Source organism: Grampus griseus (genome assembly GCF_964374135.1).
Source record: "Grampus griseus genome assembly, chromosome: 12".
Classification (NCBI taxonomy): domain Eukaryota; kingdom Metazoa; phylum Chordata; class Mammalia; order Artiodactyla; family Delphinidae; genus Grampus; species Grampus griseus.
Genome location: NC_139006.1, coordinates 19668327 through 19691646, shown reverse-complemented (window position 1 = coordinate 19691646; position 23320 = coordinate 19668327). Strand labels below are relative to the sequence as shown.

Sequence of the window (23320 nt, the reverse complement as noted above, 5' to 3'; positions counted from 1 at the left end):
AACTAGGGTGGGGATAATTGGTAACATGCATTGAGTGCCCGCTGTCTCTCCCTTAGGCTCTGGATGAATGCCCTCTGTGCACTGTCATATTTATTCCTCCCTGAAACTCTGTAAAGTAGCAACATTTTCATCTGTTTTACTGATGGGGAAACTGAGGCTCAGAGAGCTGGAGTCCCTTACCCAAAGTCATATAGCATTAACTGGTAGAGCCGCGACTTAAAACCCAGATGTTTGAGCACTATGCTACCCTGCTTTTCCATTCTTAGTTTGCAGCCAAAAGTTTATGAATCAAATGAGCCACATGGGGCTTCCATGACTATGTGTGTGTTTGATAAGCAGGATATCAGAGGACTTTCCTTCTGGGTGTAATGATTCACAACTTATCAACACATCCCCTTCCCTCCATGTGTGCCAAGCTATTTCAGCTGTGCCCTGAGTTAGGAACTCCTATTCATCCACCAAAGCCCAGCTTAAATTGCCCCATTAGGGCAAAGCCAGAACCAAACTGGTTAGGATGATAAAAACAAGCCTGACTCAGACAATCCTTCAGAGACCTCCTGCTGGAAGAGGCAGCCACTGCAGGGCACCTTTATGGGGTTACCTGGAGTTCCACCCCATAGCCAGTGTAGACTGTCACGTTGTACGTGCACTCCAGGAAGTTGTTGAGGGGCAGCGGTGGGTAATCACTGGAGTCGATGTACCCTTCAGGATCGGAGAAACTCACACTGCAGAGAGCTGGAGAAAAGCACTGTCATTAGGACACAGAGAACAGCTCAGATGTCATCTCTCAGATGGGCTGCGGGCTGGAACAGGGCCTCTGGGGACACCTGTGTTCTCCTGTCCCCACTCCTCCCACTGCTGTTCATTCTCCTTCAGCTCCAGAATCAACATGATAATCAAATAGCAGCATCTGACACAGAATGATAACTTACTACATGCTGCTAGGCACCTCATCGGTCTACAGGGGTGACCCCATTCATTCTCAGAGGGACTGATATTTCATTCTCATCTCAGAGATTAAGTAAAGCAAAGCTCAGAGAGGGTGCGCATCTGGGCCAAGCTCACACAGCAAGCAGGAGTCAAACCTAGAGCTCATACTCTTTCCTGAGCGGCCACATTGCATTTGTCCAAAATCAATGTATGATTGACAGCTGATGTCTCTCCTCTGTGTTTGAAGATGGAAAAAAAGGCAGAAGAAAGACTGGAACACAGACGTGCATTTTATCAAGTTCAAGTAACGGTAAAAGCAAAAGCACCTTGAAAGGCCAGGGCCTTCTAGGCAGACAAAAGGATTCTGTTCCAAGATGAAAGGCTTTGAATCCCGCTGTTTAGCTGTGTGGCATTGGGCAGGGTACTCGATGTCTTACGGTCTCAGGGATCTCATCTCTAAAATAGGGATATTAATTCTGGGCCACAGGGTCAAGCTCATAGCTAGGGCTCCATAGATGGTAACCAATGGTGGGACGTGGACCTCCCCGGCCCCCCTCTCCCATGCCCTGCACACAGCAGGTGCCTCATCGCAGTTCTGGGAGGGCTGGAGGGGTTGGGGGCTACACACCTGGGGCCTGCTCAGTGGTGATAACCGTGGTGGTAATGATGGTGGACGTCGTGGTCTCCTGGCTTTCCTCCGAGGCCGACCCGGTCAGCTCGTTCTCACATTTGTCCATCAGGGTCATGGGGCTGGCATCCCCTGGGGGAGCCTCGTGGGCCTCCTCAGGCACGGCGGGCGCCCCGGGGTCGGGGCTCTGGGGGAGCGTGTGGGCCACCAGCGGCTGCGAGGTGAAGGGGGCGATCTGTAGGGGCGCGGGCGTCGTGGGGACTGCACCTTCCTTCTGCTCCAGCCAGAGGGGCTCCTCCGATGACAGCAACAGTGGGTGGGTCTCCTCCCCTGCGGAGGCCACGGGGTCCTGGTCCCCAGGTGGGCGGAGCTTCTCCGTGGCAGAGGAGAGGAGGACCAGGTCCGAGGATGCTGGCTGGGACGCCGCCCTCTGCACAGCTGCTGCGGTGGTGGCTTTCGGCCTCAGCTGCCTCCTGGTCAAGTTCACCTGCTTGAGCGAAGGCGGCTTCTTCGTCGGGGGGAAGGCATGCCCGGTGCCGGGTTCCTCCGGAAGCAGAAGCAGCATGGACGCGGCCGCGGAGTCTTGAGGTGCGGAGGGGACCATCCCTTCCAACTCTGGCTTGTGAAGCTCGTCCCCTGACTGCGCTGGATTCAGAGGGGCCGTGGTCACTCTCTCTTTGGGGGTCTCGTGGCTCAGACTGCTGCTCCCCAGGGCTTCCAAGGGCAGAAAGTAAGTACCTGAAGGGCCAGCATCTCCCTCCAGTGGCGCATCTTGGAAAGAGAATGGACACCAGTTAGCTTGGGGCCAGGGGCTTTAGGTCCTCAACTGGCAGACTCTGACGGTGGCACCCCTGAGGTGGTACCCAAGTCTTGCTAGGATGCTGGTACAGCCCAATCAACCAATGTGGGGCTGCCTCCTTTCATTCCTTCTTCCCTTCCTTTCTTACTTCCTTTTCCCAACCAGGGAGACTGGGGTTGATCATGGCCAGCCTGAGCTAAGCATTAGAGGTACAGAAACCAAGGGCACAAGAATTTCACAGTCCAGTTACATATGCCCTGGGAGGGGGAATAAGAAAGTAGAAATAATCATATTTGATGTGATAAACGCTTAGAAAGAGAAAAGTTTTGTGTGCTAAGAGGACAGGCCCCTCACCCAGTCTGTGGGGCAGAACCACCATGTACAGCTGGGCAGGTTGCTCACTGCACAAGGCTATCCCACTAAGAGGATGAGTGGGGCTGTAACCAACCCACAGTCTCTTCTCTAAGCTGTGTGCCCTGACTCAGGGCTATATTATCCTGGGATTGGGGGAGTTTGATTTTTTTTTTGTTTTAACTAAATAATGTACAAGTGACCTTGTGGGAAACTCACAAAGATTTGAGGATCCAGAATCGTGAGGCAGGTTTAGAACAGAGGGGTGTGGGAAGACCCGAGGCCTGGCTGAGGTGAGCGCAAAAGAGGAATGAAAGAGAACAGGGGACAGAGGTGGAGGGTGATTAAAGAGAGAGCTGGTGAGGTAGGGAGGTGGGGGCCAGTCTCTGGTGGGCCTTGTATGCCCTGCTGACTCCTTGTGATTTATTTTTGCCTTGAAAGGAAAACCACCTAATAATTTTAAATAAGGGCTGGCCCAGGCTACTGTTTAGCAGACTCATGCCTGAAAACAGCTGCATCTACTTATTTGAGACCCAGTTCTGCCAACTGCAAGCTGGCAAATGGCTCTACCTCTCTGAGCCTCAGTTTCCTCAGCTGTAAAATGGGGCTATTGTCCCTATTTCATAGGGTTTTCATCGTTCAAGAGGTTGATTATGGAAAGCATACGTACATGTATGCACATGTGGGTCCCTCACCCACAGAGTGCCTGGTACGTATCCGCTGCTGTATCCGTCATTGTTTTTTATACTCTTGTCATTGTAATCGTGCCCTCAGCAGGGGGCTGGAGCAGTCAGAATGTTACCGATGATGATCTTGAGATAGAGAGGAATTATGTCCTGGGGACAAAGGACTGATAGCTGTCCTTGTCAATTTTCCGCAGAAAAAGACACTCACTCAGCCACAGTCTCGGGTCCCTTCCGCACTGTCATTTAAATTTATTTCCATAGCCGTTGGAAAGGCTCTTTTACTTTCACGAGTCAGCACCGGCAGTGGCTTGATCTATCTAGACTGCAACAGTGTGCAACTGGCATCAACAAATATTCCTGTCGTGTGACACTGATTACCAAGCCCGTGTACATTCCAGGACGACGATGGCCCTGGGGCCAGATCTGACCTGAGGACAGATCCAGGTCATTCAGGTGCCAGGCAGGTTTCCTGGTCCAAGGTGGGAAGCGCTGAGGCTTTGGGGTTAGACCTGGGTTCAAATCCTGCCTTTGACAGTTACTAGCTGCGTGAACCTGGGCAAGTCCATTAAGCCTCTTTTCTGTAGTAGAGACACTCCATCTACCTCATAGGATCAGCTCAGTTGTGGCCCTGCTTGAAAGCTGTGACTTTTATGCTCACGGTCACTTTTATCAAATGATTGGTATTGACCATCTTTGTAGACTGTCAAGTGAGAAGGTGATAAGACAAGAACAATCGCGGATGAGGGTTCAGGACACCTGGCTCCCAAGACCCAGCTGTGGTTTGATGCACAGAGCTTGGATGCAAGCAGGGGTTGGGGGACCCGGATAGTGGTCCTGTCTTGGCCACTACTCCCCATCATTACTGGGTGGGTTTCCTCTTCTGTGTGTCAAATGGGCAGCCAGACTAGATAAAATCTAAGGGTCCTTCCAGCTCTGACTGTTGATTTTTGAAACAATCAGGTAACTGGCAATTATTCTTAGAGCTTGTTGGTAATCTTGCTAAAAAGGGCCAAGCGACAACCTCAGTCCTGACACTAGCTTGTGAGTTTTGTTGGGTCCTGTGGCTACATTCGTTTCAGCCAGTCTTTTCACAAAAATGCCCCCTTGATCACAAGGGGCTGGAGGAGAGAGAGGAAGTGGAAGAGGGAGTGAGAGATAGAAATACTTGGAAAACAAGTTGTGTCAAAGGTGATAAAAGACTGCACATGACATAAAGCACATCAACGTGCCTTGGCTGTAATAAGAGTGGTATTTATAACATTTCGTTTCTGATGACTTTACCAAGTGCCGAATATGTGCCAAGGCATGTGCTACACGCTTTGTATTCATTACCTCACCTAAACCTTTCTCACCCTTACTAATTAGAAATCATTATTCCCATTTTACGGATGGGCAAGTGGAGGCTCTAGGATATTAAGTAACTTTCCAAGGTCATACAACAAAGCTGGGTTTCAAACCTTGGTTTTCCTGATGGCAAAGACCACGCTGCCAGCCTTCAAGAAATACGGAGTATTATCACCTGCAGCCTCTCCTCGGCTTGAATTGGCCTCTCCCCACAAAACCCCTCTCTCCTAAGCCCCTGGTCTGTTCGCGTTTCTGCTGGGTGGGCTACAGCGTCCTTCAACCCCCCAGAGAGCACCCCGCAACACCAACATGTTCCTGGTTAAAATACGAATTTTAACCAGACCGCATGGGTCTGGTCTCCTGTGGCAGACCCATCACATCTGGATCCCCTCCGAGCCCACGGAGATCCAGCAGAGCCAAGAAAAGCAGCAGGATATACAACAAAGAGGACCCTGGAGTCAACTTCCTCCCCACCCCCAATCACTGCTCCACCTCCGGGGTCCCCCGGGGAAAAACTGGTGCCAAGCTCAGCAGCTAGAAAGCATTTTAGGAAGCGCATCCACTGGACCGCGTCAGCCCTTTCTCACTGAACACCTGACTCCCAAGAAGCGTCGCAACACACACCATTCATCTCCCTGCCCCCGATGCCTCTTCTTACTCTTCAGAGCTCACACACGCTGGGGTCTTGCTGGCTGGCTCCAAACTGAAGGCCACGTTCAAGACAGATGAGTGTATTCTGTGATCTGCAAGGCATGCAGCCCGTGAGACCCGGCCTTTGCTCTCAGCTGGGACGCTGGCCAAATGAGTGCCATGTGAAACCACATCCCAGTGGGAATTAGCCAGAATTGGATTCCATGGCCTCAGAGGTCCAGAGACTTCACTTGCTCAAACAGGCCAGCTTTTCCTGGGGCCCCAGTGACCACCCGGTTAAATTAACTCCTCTTTCCCATAGCACTTGACTTTTTCAATCATCGTGGTCACGTCTGGCTGGTTCTCCCTTTATCGTGTGTGTTCAGTGCCCCACTGGAATGCTGTCCATCAACTGATGAGTGAAAGCACTGGGTGCTGACTCTTTTGGCTGGTTGACCCTCAGCATGAGAGAGTCAACACTCTAGGACATGGTCCCTGCATTCAAGAAGTTAGGAAGGCATAACAACAAGGTCCTACTGTATAACACAGTGAACTATATTCAAGATCCTGTGACAAACCGCAATGGAAAAGAATATGAAAAAGAATATACAGGGCTTCCCTGGTGGCGCAGTGGTTGAGAGTCCGCCTGCTGATGCAGGGGACACGGGTTCGTGCCCCGGTCCGGGAAGATCCCACATGCCGCGGAGCGGCTGGGCCCGTGAGCCATGGCTGCTGGGCCTGCGCGTCCGGAGCCTGTGCTCCACAACGGGAGAGGCCACAACAGTGAGAGGCCCGCGTACCGCAAAAAAAAAAAAAAGAATATATATAACTGAATCGCTTTGCTGTACAGCAGAAATTAACACGACATTGTAAATCAACTATACTTCGATTAAAAAAACAACGAAGTTAGGAAGGCAGACGCACAGCGATAACCCAATACGGGTACCAAACCGAAGAGACAGAGCTTTAATTATATCCTTATGCTGCTTCTCTCTCTCAAGACAGAATGGAGCAACGCTGAAGGCAACTGAGCATTTGTTCTGCTACCCAAGTTGTGGGGGAAACACATCTCCCTCTGTCTTTTCTCTGACGTTGATGGGGAGATGGGAGGTTAGACTGGGAAGCATCCCACTGAAGTCGAAAAAGCACAAGTTCTGAGGCTCTGAAGCTGAAGATCTTAAATGCCTGCAGAATGGCCAGGAACAGCCTGGATTCTAAGCAATAGCACATCACACAGGCACGAAGGGATAGAAGGAGAAGTGGAGCAAGCAGAAGCCGGACGATGCTTCTGCTATAATGTTCTGTGAAAACAGCAAGACGTAAAATTCTATGGTGTGGATGCAAACGACTAGACACAACCAACTCAAACAAATCGCAATCAGAGAGTCATTTTTTGACTTGGAGGGAAGGCCCCCAAGTGTGATCCTGGTTGCCTCTGGGTGGTGGGCCTTTCAGTGGTGTGTTTTCTTCCTTCTACTTTTTGACATTTTCTAAAATGTGCATAAGAAGTATTCAAAACTTTCTTAAGTGAAAAAAATTTTATGAAAAGAGCAGGGTTTAAATGCTGCCTTGTGATGGAGAGGAGGAGGGAAAGGAGACAAACATTTGTAATCACAGAATTGCTTCATTCACTAGTCATTGAACCCCTTTGGGATGCAGTCTCCCAGTGGGGATGACGATAACTCTTCTCTCGCTGGACTCGTGAATCAGTAGTCAAAGTGGCTACTTTTAGGAAGTAGGAATGGCAGGTGGATCAATGGATATCTTTTTGATAAATGGCAGTACAAAAACGTTAGTCACTGTTCTCATCAACAATATTCATATCTAACTCAGTGGTGCTTTCTTGTACCTTCACCTTCCACAATAAGGACTTGCTCAGCCCACGCTGGTGGGTTTGCTTGGCCCTCACAGGGACAAAACCAAATACAAAATGTCACCTCTTACAGATGGAAAGTGTCGCAGAGTTCCTGGTTACAAAGTGCCCAGAGGAAGGACCTGAGGTCCAGAGAGGGAAAGTGGGCTGCCCAGGGTCACACAGCATGTTGGCAGCCATAACAACACAAGGCTATTTGAGGCTTGAAAAACCACATCAAAGCCCATCAGACAAAACCAGAAACAAAGAATGTCAGTTCATTCCGTGCCCTCTACGTCTCGGCTGGATGATTCTCTGCTGTGGGGCAAGGGCCTGTCCTGTGCATTGCAGGAGGTTGGGCAGCATCTCTGGTCTCCACTCGCTAGAGGCCAGTAGCAACCTCCCCCCACCCCCTGTGTGACAATCAGAACTGACTCCAGACGTTGCCAAATGTCCCTTGGGCGGGGGCGGGGGGAGCAAAAGCCCCTCTAAGTGATGCCCATCGGTGCTGCCCCCAGAACTGAACAGACTTTCCCTCCCATTCCTGGGGTTGATGTGCTTTGCTCTGCTTAAATCGTTGAATTTTAGGGCGGAGAAGGTCTTAGGCTAATCCCCATTTTACAGATAAGGACACTGACATCAGTGAGGGCTGGATTTCTTTCTCCCACTCACATTTGACCATTCATTCATTCAGCGAGCACCTACTATGTGCCAGACACAGGCAGCAGGTGCTGGCATCCAGAGGTCCACCTTGGACAGCAAACAGTCAGAGCTGATGAATACGACCCATTCCCTTCAGCCAGACCCAGCTCACTCAGTCCTGCGGGAACAAGGACCCGCTGGACTTTGAGAAGACTTTCTGGGACAGAAAGGGCAGAGATGGGGGTGGGCTTCGGGTGCTCAGTCAGAGCCCTCTACCTGTGCCCGGGCTAACAATACTGACACTCAGACGGCGACTGAAACTCTGCCAAGTGCATTCCCAGCTGCGATCTCATTCCAACCTCCAAACAATGCTGTGAACTTGGCATTTTGTTTTTCCCATTTTATAGATGAAAATAAAAATCAAGCCTCAGAAAGAGGAAGTGACCTGTCCAAGATCATAGAGCAAATTGGGGTAGGATTAGACACGTTCTGACCTTGTTTCCTGTGTCCTTTCCTCTTTTCCACATAAAATAGTTTATTTGAAAAATGCAAGAATACCTGAAAGGTGTGAAATCAGAAGTGTCCGCCCTGTACCACCCCGACCCATCCACCAGTCCTGCCTTCCCAAGGGAACTCCTGTTAATAGGATCTTGTTTAATCTCCAAATAAAATGTACTGATATAAAAATAATAAAGCATTTTCACCTTAAAAGGTGTGACAGCACATAGGCGTGTGGGGTTGAAGTCAGAATTGCTTGGGTTCCAGATTCAGCCTGCTAACTGCCCACGAGACCCTGGACAGTCCCTTCCCTTCTCTGGGCCTCCCTGTTCTCATCTGTAAGGTGGGATCACACCAGCCTTATCTCTTAGGCTTGTCAGAGAGTAAGACGAGACCATGAGTGTACAGCACGGCTCACAGAGCAGCTGTCAGCCCTCATAAAGCACTGTTGTCACTGTCAATCTGAACATTCACAGAGTTATGACATCGCATATATTGCTCTGGCAGTAAGAAGTGCGCTTTGAAATATTCCAGCCATTCAGAAAGAGCTGAAGAGTGAGGCAACAGTACCCATGTGTGCACACTTTCAGCTTAAGAAACAGCAGGCAAACCAGCACAGGCAATCTCTGTTTGTTCCTCCCTACCACCCTCTCCTTCTTCTCCACCTCCTGGGAGTAACTCCCGTCCTGAATTTGGCCTTGAGCATTCTCATTTATTATGTGCATTATGTATATTTTACTATTATTATTAGTTATTGTGTGCATGTGTTTATTATGTGTCAGTATCTCTGAACAATATATTGTGCAGCCTGTTTTAAAACTTTATATATGAATCCTCCTGCAACCTGCTCCTTCCTTTCCTTTCCTTTCGTTCAACATTTTGTGAGATTCATCCATGTTGATAAGTGTAGTTCTGATCAATTCATTTTCACTGCTGTATAGTATTCCATTACACTAGTGCCCCACCACCATTTTTTCACTTAAAATCCATCTTTTTGTCAGCACATATGTGGCCACTTCATGCTTTTTTAATGGCTACATTAAAATATAAACATATACATTACTGAATCAGGCTCTTAATCGATTCATATTCCGGTTGTTATTCTCCACCCTGTCTTCTCAAATAACACTGCAATAAAGACACACCTTTCGTGAACATGTCCAGGTAATTCTTCAGGAACACGTACCAGAAGTTGTATTGCTCAGTCAAAAGACTTACATATTTAACATTTTGATTGATGCTGAAAAAACACCTTCCAGAATAACCTAAACTTGTTTATTTACCCTGACACCTACTCTACACAAGAGTGCTGCTGCCCTCCAGCTCTGTCTATGCTTAACTTCTGGTGACTGTTAACCTGACCATCGAAGTTGGAATCTGGGGCAGTTGGATCCAGGCATAGTGGGTTTCTACAATGCAACCACCACCACCCCACCCCGCGCCAGGTGATTCCAAGGTGCTCTCTTGCTTTCTCTAGTTGTTGCTGCAGGTGTGCCCACGGTTGGTCGACCTTTCGCTTGCCTCACCACACTTTTACTCCAGAGCACCCAGGAAGCCCACCCCACCGCAGCCAGACTTTGTGTCACAGATCAGGCCGGGGATTTGTGGCACATGAGGGCTAGCAAGAGAGTGTGGATGCAGTGGCTTGGTAGCAAAAGAAGTTCCATCTAAACAGCTGTAGATTTCTAGGTAGATGGGCTGCTTGGTCAGGTCCCCAAACAGAAGGACAGTTACGGTCATGACACCCAGTGGGATGGTACAAAGTGTTCACAGTACCAAGTATTATTTCTATTAGCAAAAATCTGGAAACAATTTACCTGCCCATCTATAGGGGGCTAGTTAAATGATTGTAGAAACACAAGATGGAATACACGCAGGGCTCAAACGGATGAGATGAAGTCCCTGGTGAATTACATGGTGAGTAACCTGGCGAGAATGTTCAGAATTACACCTCCCCTTTGACTCAAGTCCACTTTGGGAATTTATCCTGCAGGGAGATGTCTGCCCACGTGCAAAATGACATACATACAAGGTTAAGCAATGCAGCACTCTCCGCAAACGACCTGGAGACAAACGAAGTATCCATCAATAAGGTTAAATCAATTACAGAACATCCAGACAGAAGACTGTGCAGCTGCGAGAAAAGGATGGCGAAGCTATCTGTGGACCAAAGAGGAGAGACGGCCATGGTTTGTGTTAGGTTAAAACGCAAAGTGCAGAACAGTACACAGAATTTGTTGCTTTTTGTGTAGAAATGGGGAAAGAAAATAAAGCTAGATATGTTGGCATTTGCTTATATGTGCATAAAGAAACTCTGAAAGGAGACACAAGAAACTAATCATGATGGTTATAGGGGAGGTGGGACACTGGAAATAGGATGGCGAGTAATGGTGGGAAGGAGAATTTTCACTACATACCTTCACATCGATACATATGTATCTATGTGTATGTATATGTATATATACATACATAGCTGTGTGTGTATCGATAAAATATTACCTATTCAACAACTATGTAACTAATTTAAAAATAACATAAAGAATAGCAGAGCTATGTGCCAACACAATTCAGTGTGAGGTGAAAAAAATCAAGGTAGAGCAGTGGGTATAACAGCTCTCATGGGAGTGAAAGGACTACACTTGAGCAAAGTAATGGGAATTGCCTTAGCAGAGCAGGACTGAGGCTTGCAGTGGGAGAGGGAACCACTTTTTACTGTGCATCATTTTTTAATAATTTCATTGATTTGCCATGTGTGTGCTATTTTTATAGCAATACTAATTAGTAATAGTGCTTAACTCCCTAAGGTTTGCCACCCCAGTTTCAGAGGAGGGCAGAGAACAAACCCCAACCTTTCTCAGGGTTGCAGATGGCCCTCACATTTCCACAGGGGGTGGGGAAAATGTGCGTCACTCCAGCAGGGAGTGTCCACTGCTCCATCTCTCCCTCACTTCTCCTGAGAGAGGAGGGGCCATCTGATTGGCGGTGTTAGGGAGGGAGGTACTTGGGATATCTGATATCCATGGCATCCCGTTTCCAGGGCAACAGCACTGGACCAAAAAGCCAGCAGTGGGTCTCCCCCTCTGTCCCCCCTCTTTTCCAGACTTCTCTCCTTGGGCCTGGGTAGGCTGAATCAAAGTCACTTGGGGAGGACAGAGTGTAGGTGTCCATCTATGGTCTACAGCCCAGCTTCCTCAGTAATCAAGCTGGTCCCATCTGGCTCCCTGGGTCTCTTTTTCCCACTTGGTTAAAATCAGCGAAGAGGACCACTGAGGGGAGTGACGACCATCCCCACCCTCTGCGCTGACTAATTAGAGCCCAGAGACTCGGGAGAAACTTTGCATGGGCCTCACTGACTTGCTTATTAATAACATTTAGGTTAAACACAAGTCACCTGAACTTCACCTAGCACTTCACACTCTTCAAGGAAGTCTTGACTTTGCAGTTATATCAAGGGACCCATGGTGGTCCTCTATTTTGGGCAAGACAGATGGGAATCCTCATACACAGGTAGACTGTCAGCCACTGCAGATTTCCCACCACACCTCAAAAATCGATCCCCAATCAAGATTTGTACCAGATGAGTCCTTGGAAATGATCAAATCATCTGGAGTGGATGGGTAGTACTTCTAAGATGTAAATCAGGTCATAGGATCTCTTTGGTTAGAACCCATCAGTGGCTGCCCATAACACTGAGAATAAGATCAAAACTCCTTTCAGTGGGCTTCAAAGCCTTTTGGGCCTAGCCTTGGACCACCACCCCCTCAGCCCCCCGGCCAACATCATCTCTTACCATGCTTCCCCTCAAACTACAGTGTGATCCCATGCACTTTTTTCTCCTTAAAACTTCCAAATTCATTCTGTACCTCAGGGCCTTTGCACATGCTGTTCCCTCAGTCTGGCACTCTCTTTGATATCTTTGCTTGGCTGGCTTCCTCTGGTCATCCAGGTCTCAGCTCTCCTTCTCCAAAATCCCCCTTTTCACTTTCTGCATCATTCCTTTCAGAGTGCTTCTCACAACCTGAATTGGTCTTGGTGACTTGTTCTCATGTTCACTGTCTCCCACAAGACGGTCCACACTCATGCAATGTCACCTCTCATGAATACGTGTGTCCCAAGTGTAGAATGACTGTGACATTCAGAAGCTGTCTGGGAACCACAAGAGCCCCCTACACTGTTGTCCTCTGTGTTGGGTTTGGTAGCCCCTGTATTTTCTTGAAAAGCTAAGTTAAGGCAGTGCTGAGTGCACAGTAGAAGTACATAAGCTTTATTTATTTTACTCACTATTATATCCCCTACCAACTACCATAGTGTCTTCTATGGAGAAGACATCGTGAAAACATGTACTGAATTCATCAAGGAAGGAAGGCGGTAGAGAGGGAAGAGTGAGGAGAACGGGGAAGGATGGGGAGAAAAGAGGGAAGCTGGGTAGGCACCGCATCTTCGGATTTCTTGCAAGCTCTGCACACGCTAGACGTCCAATGAATGTAGCGGGTGAAGAAGAGAAAGGGTGCTTTGGAACACTTAGCAAGAGCTTAGGAGATAATGAAGTTCCCTTCAAATCCAGAAATTCTAGAATTCTGAATGTGGCCGTGCCTGGGCGGTGGGTAGCAGGGTGCAGACATTACTAACGAAGGCCAAGTGCCCTGGCCTCACTGTGGTGAAAGCTCCTCCGGTCCAGTTCTCAGCCTCTCATAGGTCCATTGTTCTAACTTCCTTCCTTTTCTTAATCTCTGTTTTATTTATTCCCTCTCTGATCTTTATTATTTCCTTCCTTCTGCTGACTTTAGGTTTTGTTTGTTCTTCTTTTTCCAGTTCTTTTAGGTGGTGGGTTAGATTGTTTCCTTTGAGATTTTTCTTGTGTTTTGAGGTAGGCCTGTATCGCTATGAACTTCCCTCTAATAACTGCTTTTACCACATCCTATAGAATTTGTATGGTTGTGTTTTCATTGTCATTTGTCTCAAGGCATTTTTAAATTTCCCTTTTGATTTCCTCGTTAACCCGTTGGTTTTTTAGTAATTTCCTTCCTTTTCAACCAATTTTCTCTTCAGGACTGAAATGGACAGATTTCTATCCCACGTCCTCCCTCCACCTGGAGATGAGTTAACTGACAGGGGAATGAGTGCCAGGAAAAAGGGAGGAGGCTAGGATCATTGACTGACCATCCATGATTCAACACCTCCATCATGGGGGCACAGGAAAGGCCCAGGACCCCCAGCAGAGGAGAGGAAGGAAAATCCCTCAATATGGGATAGGCATAACCCAGATCATCTAGCCATCCTCTCCACCAGGCTCAGACATTCATCACTCTGAAAAAAAATCATCTAAGGAGATTATTTCCAGGAGTATTGAGTAGTCGCAGACAGAGCATGGGAAGCGTCCAGGGCAGGCACCAGGGCTCCATTCCACACAGTCCAGTGGGGAGGCAGATGAGCTCGGCTTTTCGTTTTCACAAGGCACCAGAGAACCTGAGGGCCGCCATGAAAGATGCAAAGCGAGCAAGCTGTACCTTAAAAAGATATTTTTAGCTATCCTATTATTCCCACAACATGGTTATGAAAACCCTGCTTCTCTTCCGGACTTTGCTTCATCATTTCCGCCCACTCTACCCACAGCAGCCAGAGGGCTCTTTCTAAACCACCCCCTTCTAGTGGCCGGTAGTCTCTCCCGGATTTTCTGTCCTTCCCTTAACTCCTAACACTATCAAAAAGATACTCCTGCATTTTCTCAACTTAACTCCTACCAAAAAGATAAGCCACAAGTAAGTCGCACCATCGTACTTGCCTGGCATCTCTCCCGCTCTTCCGTACTAGAAGTAGGCTTCCCGAGGACAGCAATCACGCCTGCCCTATTCGTCACTGTCACCCTAGAACTTATTCCATGACCATGAGCCTGACACACAGGAGGCCCCTCATCAATAGCTACTTGATGAATCATGGTTGTGCCTGCAGCACTGTGAAGAACAAGACTGGGGGTCTTAGATCAAGGCCGCCTCTTTAAGTGAGGGATTACAGACCAGCAGGCAGCTAACACTGCTGGCTACCATAAAGGGAAATCCTTAGTCAACAAAGATGCTTTGGTCTAAGATTTCGAGGCTGGAGAGCTGTTCTCCATGAACATACATACCTACTCGTTCTAATTACAGAAGATAATCTCATCACGGTACAGAGAGCAGGAAGGCGGCCCATTCCCATCAATCACACAGTTGGCTTTAGCAGTGGGAGGGCAAATAGAAACCCACCTCGTGAATTTGTTTGTCTGTCTCTTCATTTCCCTGGCACAGCCCAATATGCCATAATCATACAGATGGAGGGGAGATTTTGGTGTGATGTACGTATCACCCCAAAGAGCACACCAACTGCACCTGTGAACAGACACTCTGAACCCACCCCCCAGTCTGCAGCAGAAGCCCAGGGACACCCCAACCCCCCTGGGTCTAGAGCAGAAGCCCAGGGGGCTGCAGGGGACTTGGAGCAGGTGTTAGAAGGACAAGTTTGTACAGGCAAGAAAAGACTCTTTCAGTGTTTCGGCTGCAAGAGTAATTATCCGATAATTGTCCTCTGTGAGCTGGCTTCTCCCCCACAAATGGGCCTCCTTTGTAATTCATGTTGGGTTCAGAAAGCGTTGAACGTTCTTTTATGTCCAGTTGCGTCTCATCAGAGCGAAGGCTGGGCGGCGCATCCATCTTCCCCGTGAATGAGCCCAGATAGCTGTTGGCACAGGGGTGCAATCCTGCCTTTGTCTTTAACAATCTGATTAACTGTGGCTGACATCAGTGCCAACTGATTAGCATTTAAACGCTCTTCTCCCTTCCCACCTCCATCCCCCTCCCTCCAACCCCAACTCTATTCACATCTCATGGTGCTGCCATGCGATTTCTTACCAGTAGCGAGGGGGAGAGGAACACACTGTGATTTATTTGTGTACATGAAATCCAGTGAGTCATTGAGAGAGGGCTGAGAGACAGACACACAAGACAGCTCCGAGAGGAAACTCATAGTGGGAAATCTGTCTAGATTCAATTACCTATATGCTCGCACAGGCAAATATAATACTTGGGAATGAATCCAGATGGTCCGTGAGTGAGTTTAAAGACATCATGAGTAAGCTCACAATTTCCCTTCACCTGTGTGCTCAGATCTGCAGACAAGAATAAAGAATAGATTGGCGGGACTTCCCTGGTGGCGCAGTGGTTAAGAATCTGCCTGCCAACGCAGAGGACACGGGTTCGAGCCCTGGTCCGGGAAGATCCCACATGCCACAGAGCAAACTAAGCCTGTGCACCACAACTGCTGAGCCTGTGCTCTAGAGCCCGCGAGCCACAACTGCTGAGCCCACGTGCCACAACTACTGAAGCCCAGGCGACTAGAGCCCGTGCTCCGCAACGGGAGAAGCAATAAGAAGGCAGCGCACCGCAATGAAGAGCAGCTCCCGCTCGCCGCAACTAGAGAAAGCCCATGTGCAACAACGAAGACCCAACACAGCCAAAAATAAATAAATAAAATAAATTTATTAAAAAAAAAAAAAGAATAGATTGGCATCCTGGGATGCTTCTAAGACATGCTCAGAGTGGAGAAGATGCAGGGAATCAGGAGACCCGGGTTCAGGCACTGGTTGTACCACTACTTTGCTATCTACCTTAGGCAAATTCCATCTCTCAAAGCCTCAGTTTCTCGCTCCGTGAAGTTAAGACAGTCATCTTTGCCTGGTCAACCTTAAGGAAACAAAATTGGGGCGATGTGGAGGTGCAGTAATGCATAGGATTGAGTTTCACAACTGTGAGGCTTAATTTGTTTCACTGAAGAGCTGAGGGCAGGGCTCTCTTCAGACAGAATATGGACAGCAGTGGCTTTATTTGCTGGGGACAAACAAAACATTTTCATGGCTTTACCTGAGGCATTAAAATGCTTCCCCCCCCCTTTTCCTGAAACATAGCTATTGTTATCTTCATTTTTTTTTTTTTTTTTTTTTTGCCTCTCACTGTTGTGGCCTCTCCTGTTGCGGAGCACAGGCTCCGGACGCACAGGCTCAGTGGCCATGGTTCACGGGCCCAGCCGCTCCGCGGCATGTGGGATCTTCCCGGACCGGGGCACGAACCCGTGTCCCCTGTATTGGCAGGCGGACTCTCAACCACTGCACCACCAGGGAAGCCCTGTTGTCTTCATTTTAATGATGAGGAAACATGGGTAAGTGGCAAAGAGCTAGGATTTAAACTAGGGCTGTCTGGCCCTCAAACCCATACCTATATTTGTTCTGTGTCTCTCCTCCAGCCGACCCCTGACCCTGGCCTGGCTGCTTTCCAGAGAAAATGTCAAGGGCTACCCACTACCAACAAATTAGCATAGGATCTACTCCAGCTAAGAGGTCCCCAGAGATGGAGGAGGATGCTGGCTGTGCCCCATGAATAGCAGAACACTGGTTGCTCTTCCTAAGGCCTGGACTACAGAGAAAAGTGGGAGAATGGCTTCTACAAAGGCAGAACCTAAAGAGGCAGGGAAGATGCCCCAGCATTCCCATTTCACAGGTGGGCAAACTGAGGCCTGTGTTGCAAAGGAAAAAGCTCTGGATTAGGAAGGTCAGGGTGCCTTGTCAACTCACCCTATGGCCTTCGGTAAACCTACTCTCATCTCTGGGCCTCAATTTTATCCTCTGTTTAATGGAATCATTTCTTCAAATAAAACCTTAAGAGGAATGACAATGTATAACTGTGCAGTAAAGGATTAACTCAGCCAGTCTAGGTTGTCCATACTCTGCACATTCCAAAGAAAGGTTTGGCCCTTGCCCCTGGTTCCTGGGACGTAACCTTTAAGCCCTTGGAATATCCTGCCTGATAAGAGCATATTTGTTTAGCTGGGGGCTTTGGGCCTCACCGTGTACTCTATGCTACCAATGTGATTTATGGTGGGGGCCTTGGGGCTGGATACTAAGATCGGCCGCAAGGATGGTCAGTCACACCTAAGTGATCAACCCCCAATAAAATGCCTGGATACCAAGGCTCAGGTGAACTTTGGTGGTTGATAATACTCTGGGTGTTGCATAACGGTGTTTCTGGAAGTAAGCACTGTGTGCGCGACTCCACTGGTAGAGGACATCTGGGAGCTTGTGCCTGGGCTCTCTTGATCTCCACCCTCTGCGCCTTTTTCCTTTGCTGATTTTAGTCCGTATCCTTTCACTGTAATTAACCAGAACTCTGGATATGATAGCTTTTCTGAGTTCCATGAGTCCTTCTAGCAAATTATTGAACCTGAGGGTTGTCTTGGGGATGACTGAACCCCCATGATCAGCCAGAAAAGGGACCTCATGGATTGAATCAGGAGTGGGGGTGGCAGTCTGAGAGCTGCCCCCTGAACTTCTTCCTTATCCCTTTGGTGATGACGGTGAGGAGACGACACAAGCTCAAGGTGCTAAGTGCCTAGTAGTACATGCCAGGTCCTTTACATCCATGCTGTTACCTGGATCATTTCACCTACTCTTCTCAACACCCTTGGGACGTGGGTAATGTTGTTACTGAAACCTAGCAGGACCCTGTGGGGCTCCTGGGCATGGAAGCCTTTCTGTGTCCCCTGTTTCCTGTTTGTAGGAAATGGGCTTCAGCCTCCATGACCTTCCCTGAGTTCCAAAGGGCAGGTTCAAGCAGTTGCTAATCAGGGAAGGGAGGGGACATGGAGACAAGGGAAGAGCAGTCAAGAAACAATAGTGCAGCCTTGGGGCAGGTCCTGGTTCCACCTCAAGGGATACACAGAACAATATCTTTGAGTTTTTCTGCAGAAATAAAACCCCCAACAAACGGAAGATGCTAACTACTTGATGAAGCATTCTTCATCCCAGAGAAGTGCATCAGGAGACCACCTGAGGCCAGGTTAAAGGAATACAGGCCCTGCACACACCCTGATCCCTAACAGCAACTCACCCTTGAACAATTGATATAAAACTCCACCAAATTCCCCTGGGTTGGGACACACAGTTTTGAGGGCAGGAGCCTGCTGTGTCCCCCTTTGCCTGGCAAAGCAACAAAGCTATTCTTTTCTATTCCACCCAAAACTTTGTCTCCAAGATTCAATTTGGCACCAGTGCACAGAGGCCACGTTTCGGCATCATTACCCACCCACCCTCCTTTTACAGATGAGAAAACTGAGACTCAAAGAGGTTTGGTTTACTTGCTGAAAGCAACACAACTAGTAGCTGGTGGGGCTGAGATTTGAACATACTTTGTAAAGCACTTGGAAGGATGGTCTCTCATATCCCTTCCAGATCTGATGTCTTAGAGATAGGTGATTTTAAGGGACAATTTATCTTTGGGGGCCATGGTTGAGAATTCTGTGGCTTGGAGGAAGAAATAGTTTCTACTTATCCCCCGTCTCTCCCCTGCTCTCTTTCAGGTGCCTTTGTCCATGCCAGGTCCACACCTGCTACCTTCCAGGTCAATTTCAACAGGGACTTGGGCTGGGAATAGGAGAAGCCATTCCATTCTATTCTATTCTATCCTATCCTACCCATCCTATATCATTCCATCCCCTCCCATCTTACCCATCCCATCCCTCTCATCCTATCCCATTCCATCTCATCTCATCTCACCCATCCTATTCCACCCCACTCCAATTCAGTCCATCCCATCCCATCCCAACCCATCATGAGGTATTGAGCACACACTGTGTGTTGGGGGGGATACAGGGATGCACAACACATCACCTCTACCCTCAGCCTCACACAGGTCAAGGTTCTCTCCAGGCAGATGAGCTCAGTGCATCCTGGGGAGTGGGTTGGCACCATCCAATGCCAAGCTCTAGGCTCCTCCATTCTCTAACTCCTGAGCCTTGATGTCTGCCTCTTGGAGTCCAGCCAGCCTCTGTCCAGAGCCTAATGAGCTCTTGCAGCCAACAAGAACAATGCCTCGGGTGTGCATGGGCCTGAGGCCGAGGCAGTGCACAGAGCCTCCCTTCACTCCCAGGCCCACCCGCTGGGCAGGTGGTGGGCTCGGGGCTTGGGGGAAGCGCCAGAGTGGGTGGATTTGATGGTCCTCAGAGTGGCCACTGTCAGCCCCCGAGCCTGGCGGAGACCGCACAGAGAGCCTCAGTGCCCTGGCGCCCACCTGGCCCCCTTCACAGGCCCTGTGCCTGCACACACTGGCGCCGGGCCATCTCCCTGGGGTGGCGGGGGGAAGACGCCTTTTATTCACTCAGCAGCCAACTCTGCCAAGGTTGGCTCAGCACATGTGGGGCTTGTGACACAGGGAAAGAGAGATGGATGCAGAGAGATGAAGGAGGACAGATGCCAGTCTCTCCTTTTCATGAACAATGACCTCAGCTTCATTCACAGTACCACTCCTAATTTTCACCTAATGACAGTAATGGCCGCCACTTTTGGAAGCTTATGATGTGCTGTGTTTCATATGCACTGTATCATTTAATCCTTAGAACTACTCTGCAATAAGGGGGCTGTTAGTCTCCCCATTTTGCTGAGGAAAACTGAGGTTCAGAGAGGGAAATTCACTCACCCAAGAACACGCTGGGAGAGGGTGGTAGAGCAGGGATTCAAAACCAGGACTGTGTGACCTATGAGCCCCTTAACTTCTAGCTCTCTTCCATTTCAGGTCCTGTTTAAAGCATTCTAGGTACATTATCTTATTTAATTTTCACAGTAGCAATTTGTTCATTCATCCATACCCTCATACAGTCATTCAACAAACTCCCCAAGAACCCACTGGGTGCCAGGCACTGTGCTCAGAGATGTGGAAGGAGGTATACAATATGTTGGAAGCAGTCTTTCTTCTCAGAGCTGGTGGAAATGAAAGGGAGGAGAGCTAACTCCAGAGCCTCTGCTTTTCCTTTCAAAGCACCCACATCTGTCTGAGGCTATGGGATCAGGAGCAAAGGGTGACCTGAGGTTTGTCCCTGACCTCTGCCCGGACAGTCTGAATCTCCCACTTGGCATAAGATACCCGGATGGAGACTCACCAAGTGATAAGAGAATTGGGTGAGAGCTCGAGTCTCTTGTGCCCAACACTCAGTGAGGATGGTCATGCAGACCATATTTTGAGTCTCTTGGTCCCAAACCTATTTTTTCATCCTTTTCATAAACTTTACTTGAAGTGTAACCTATGCATAGAAAAGTCTACTCAATGAACTTTCTCAAGCTGGACACACCTGCACAGCTAGCAACCAGATCAGGGAGCAAAACACTGCCAGTACATATGGTATCTTCTCATCACACCCTCCCTCAAGGTAAGCCCAATTTTGCCTTCTATTGTGGAAGATTAGTTTTGCCTGTTTACGAAGTCATTGGGTAATTATGCAACATGTTCTCTTTTGTAACCAGCTTCTTCCACTCATTATATTTATCCACGTCATCGCTTATAGTGGTAGTTCATTCCTTTTTTATTGCTGCATAGTATTCCATTTTGTGACTATACCATACATTATCCATGCTACTGCCGTTGGACATTTGAGTTGCTTCCAGACCTTGGCTATTATGAGCAGTACAACCATGGACATTGTATTACATGGTTTTTTGGTGCACATGTATACCCATTACTGCTGGGTATATTCCCAGCGGAATGCTAGTTGCACAGTATGGCATGTTCATCTTTAGTAGATACTGCCAAAGATTTAGTCCAAGTCTTTCAACTTTGATGAAAAAATTATTCAGCTGCTTTCCTATGACGCTGTAAGTAGTAGACCAACAGCAACCTAATGTTGTTTATAGAAATACTACTAATAATGACTATTTTTATTGCTGTTCTGTTGTTCCTATCCTTCCATGACTTGGGAACAAAAGCACATGCTAAGCACCAAATGAATGGTTTGGATAAAAACCTGACCCAACAGCACATCCAGAGAGGCCAACCGGACATTACCGCAATATCAATTTCCATTTTCCAAGGGCTGGCTGGCCACGCTTCCTCCTCATTTTGGTGGGCTGGGCCATGAGTGGACATTTCATTATACCCTTGAATGGCGATTGCTTCTTGCAGCTCCCTCTTTAAATAAGCATAAAATGAATCCAGGGGGCTGGGGCTCGCCTGTAATGAGGTTTCAAGACAGCTGCCCATGTAGAGGGGCAGGAAGGCAGGGGGCAGGGGTCCAGGCATGGGAGGAGTTGCAAGCGTCCCGGAGACACCAGGGCGGGCCTCTCCATGTGAGCCAGCCTTAGGCAATCAGGCTTTACGCTGGAGGCAATGCACCCCCTATGTACCAACTCGACCTCCTCTTGAATGAAGAAGAGATGGGTACGAAGATGAAACTGGGCAATTTGCAATGGTCTGAATTTAAATCTCCAAGAGGTCTTAATCCACATCTTCCCTCTTCAGGGCACCGGAGACATCCACAGTTTCTATTCGGCACACTTGCCTCTTACTTTTTTTGCCACCTTGTCTTTGCTGGTGTCGTTCTTCCACCAGGAATTCTTAACTCCCTGACACGGAGAAGCGCACACACACATCACAACCATCAGCACCAACATGTGTTTCCAAAATCTCTGCCGCATCTGCGATTACAACTTAAGCCTCTTGCTTTTGCTACTACTGTGTTGTTTTCTTATAGAGGCAAAGGAATCCTTATTTTTTCCTTGGAGAAAGTGAGGCCGGGGAGGAAAAGTGATTTATCCAGTGTTACCCAGGAAGTAATGAAGATGACAACAATGACAATAATAACAACATCTCATTAATAATAATTGAACCTTTACTATGTACCAAGAACTGGGCTCAACATGCCACCATGCATTATCTTACTTAATCCTTCTGTGTCAGGTCCTGTGTTTTGTCCATTTTATAGACAAGGAAACCGAGGTTCAGAAAAATGAAATTATTATCCTGAAGCTTCTGAACACAGGCTTAGCACTGTCCATGGGTTCGTCCAACTCTAGGGCAAGTATTTTTAAGGACTTCCTGTGTTCTTGGCTCTCTGACACCTTCCCAGGGCTGTCCTTCCTGATGGCATCCTTCTCCTCCTTGGAAGGCCTCTCACCCCCTCTCTTCCTTTGTGTACTAGGCTTGTAACACAGGACTGACAACTCATTGGCCACCAATGGAACGACACTGGTGGATGAAATAATACAATACTGATCTTCCCATGGTAGACTCTATTCCTTGTAGCCGAGTGGAAGGGAGATTAATGCAGGACCCTGGCGGATAGCAAACAGCATCTGTAAGGCAGCTTCTGCGACAAGCAGGATAGCATGCTTTATTAGCCTCATGATAAGACAATGTTTTACCATAATTTTTGATCAGAGACTGGGTGATGTTAGTATCAAAATAGGTTTGGGAGGCGGTCACGCTGTATAAGTAGCAAATGAAAAATGTAGTCAGTGGCAGGGGCTGGCAGGTTGGAGACGGAGGTTAAACTCCGTTTTCCAAAGGGACACAGAAAACACAATGAATACTTACACCTCCAAACTAGGAGGCTAGGGTTCCAATGCTGACCTTGGGACAGTGTCGGCCGCACCTCCCCACACTTTTATGCCTTCATTAAAGTTCTCGATCCTCTGCCAGACAGCCCTGGGCATTGCCTTCTCTGAGACCAGTGTTTCTCCAAAGATCACTTGCACCAGAATCTCCTGGGCTGATTTTTTAAAATGCAGATTCCTGGGTTCATCTCAGACCCAGTAAATCAGAATTTTTTTGCGGGGTGGGACCAAAAGGAGTCTGCACTTTTACCAAGTCCCCAGATGAGCCACATGCTCATTGATGTTTAAGAATCATTGCCTTTGGACATATATTCAATGGAATATTACTCAGCCATAAAAAATAATAATGCCATTTGCAGCAACATGGATGGACCTAGAGATTTTCATACTGAATGAAGTAAATCAGACAGAGAAGGACAAATACCATATGATATCGCTTATATGTGGAATCTAAAAAAATGGTACAAATGAATTTATTTACAAAACAGAAATAGAGTTACAGATGTAGAAAACAAACTTACGGTTACCGCGGATAAGGTGGGAGGAGGGATAAACTGGGAGA

The 23320-nt window shown here is 48.1% G+C and overlaps 1 protein-coding gene across 1 annotated transcript in view; it reads right to left on the bottom strand.

Moving 5' to 3' along the window:
- Positions 1 to 23320, bottom strand: part of SEZ6L (seizure related 6 homolog like) — a gene marked incomplete at both ends in the record, with an annotated part of 195154 nt that overhangs the window by 71933 nt on the left and 99901 nt on the right. The window contains 2 exons of the mRNA XM_082668040.1: positions 602 to 735; positions 1559 to 2329. Of these exons, the coding sequence (XP_082524166.1) occupies positions 602 to 735; positions 1559 to 2329 (905 nt within the window). The remainder of the gene's footprint in view (positions 1 to 601; positions 736 to 1558; positions 2330 to 23320) is intronic.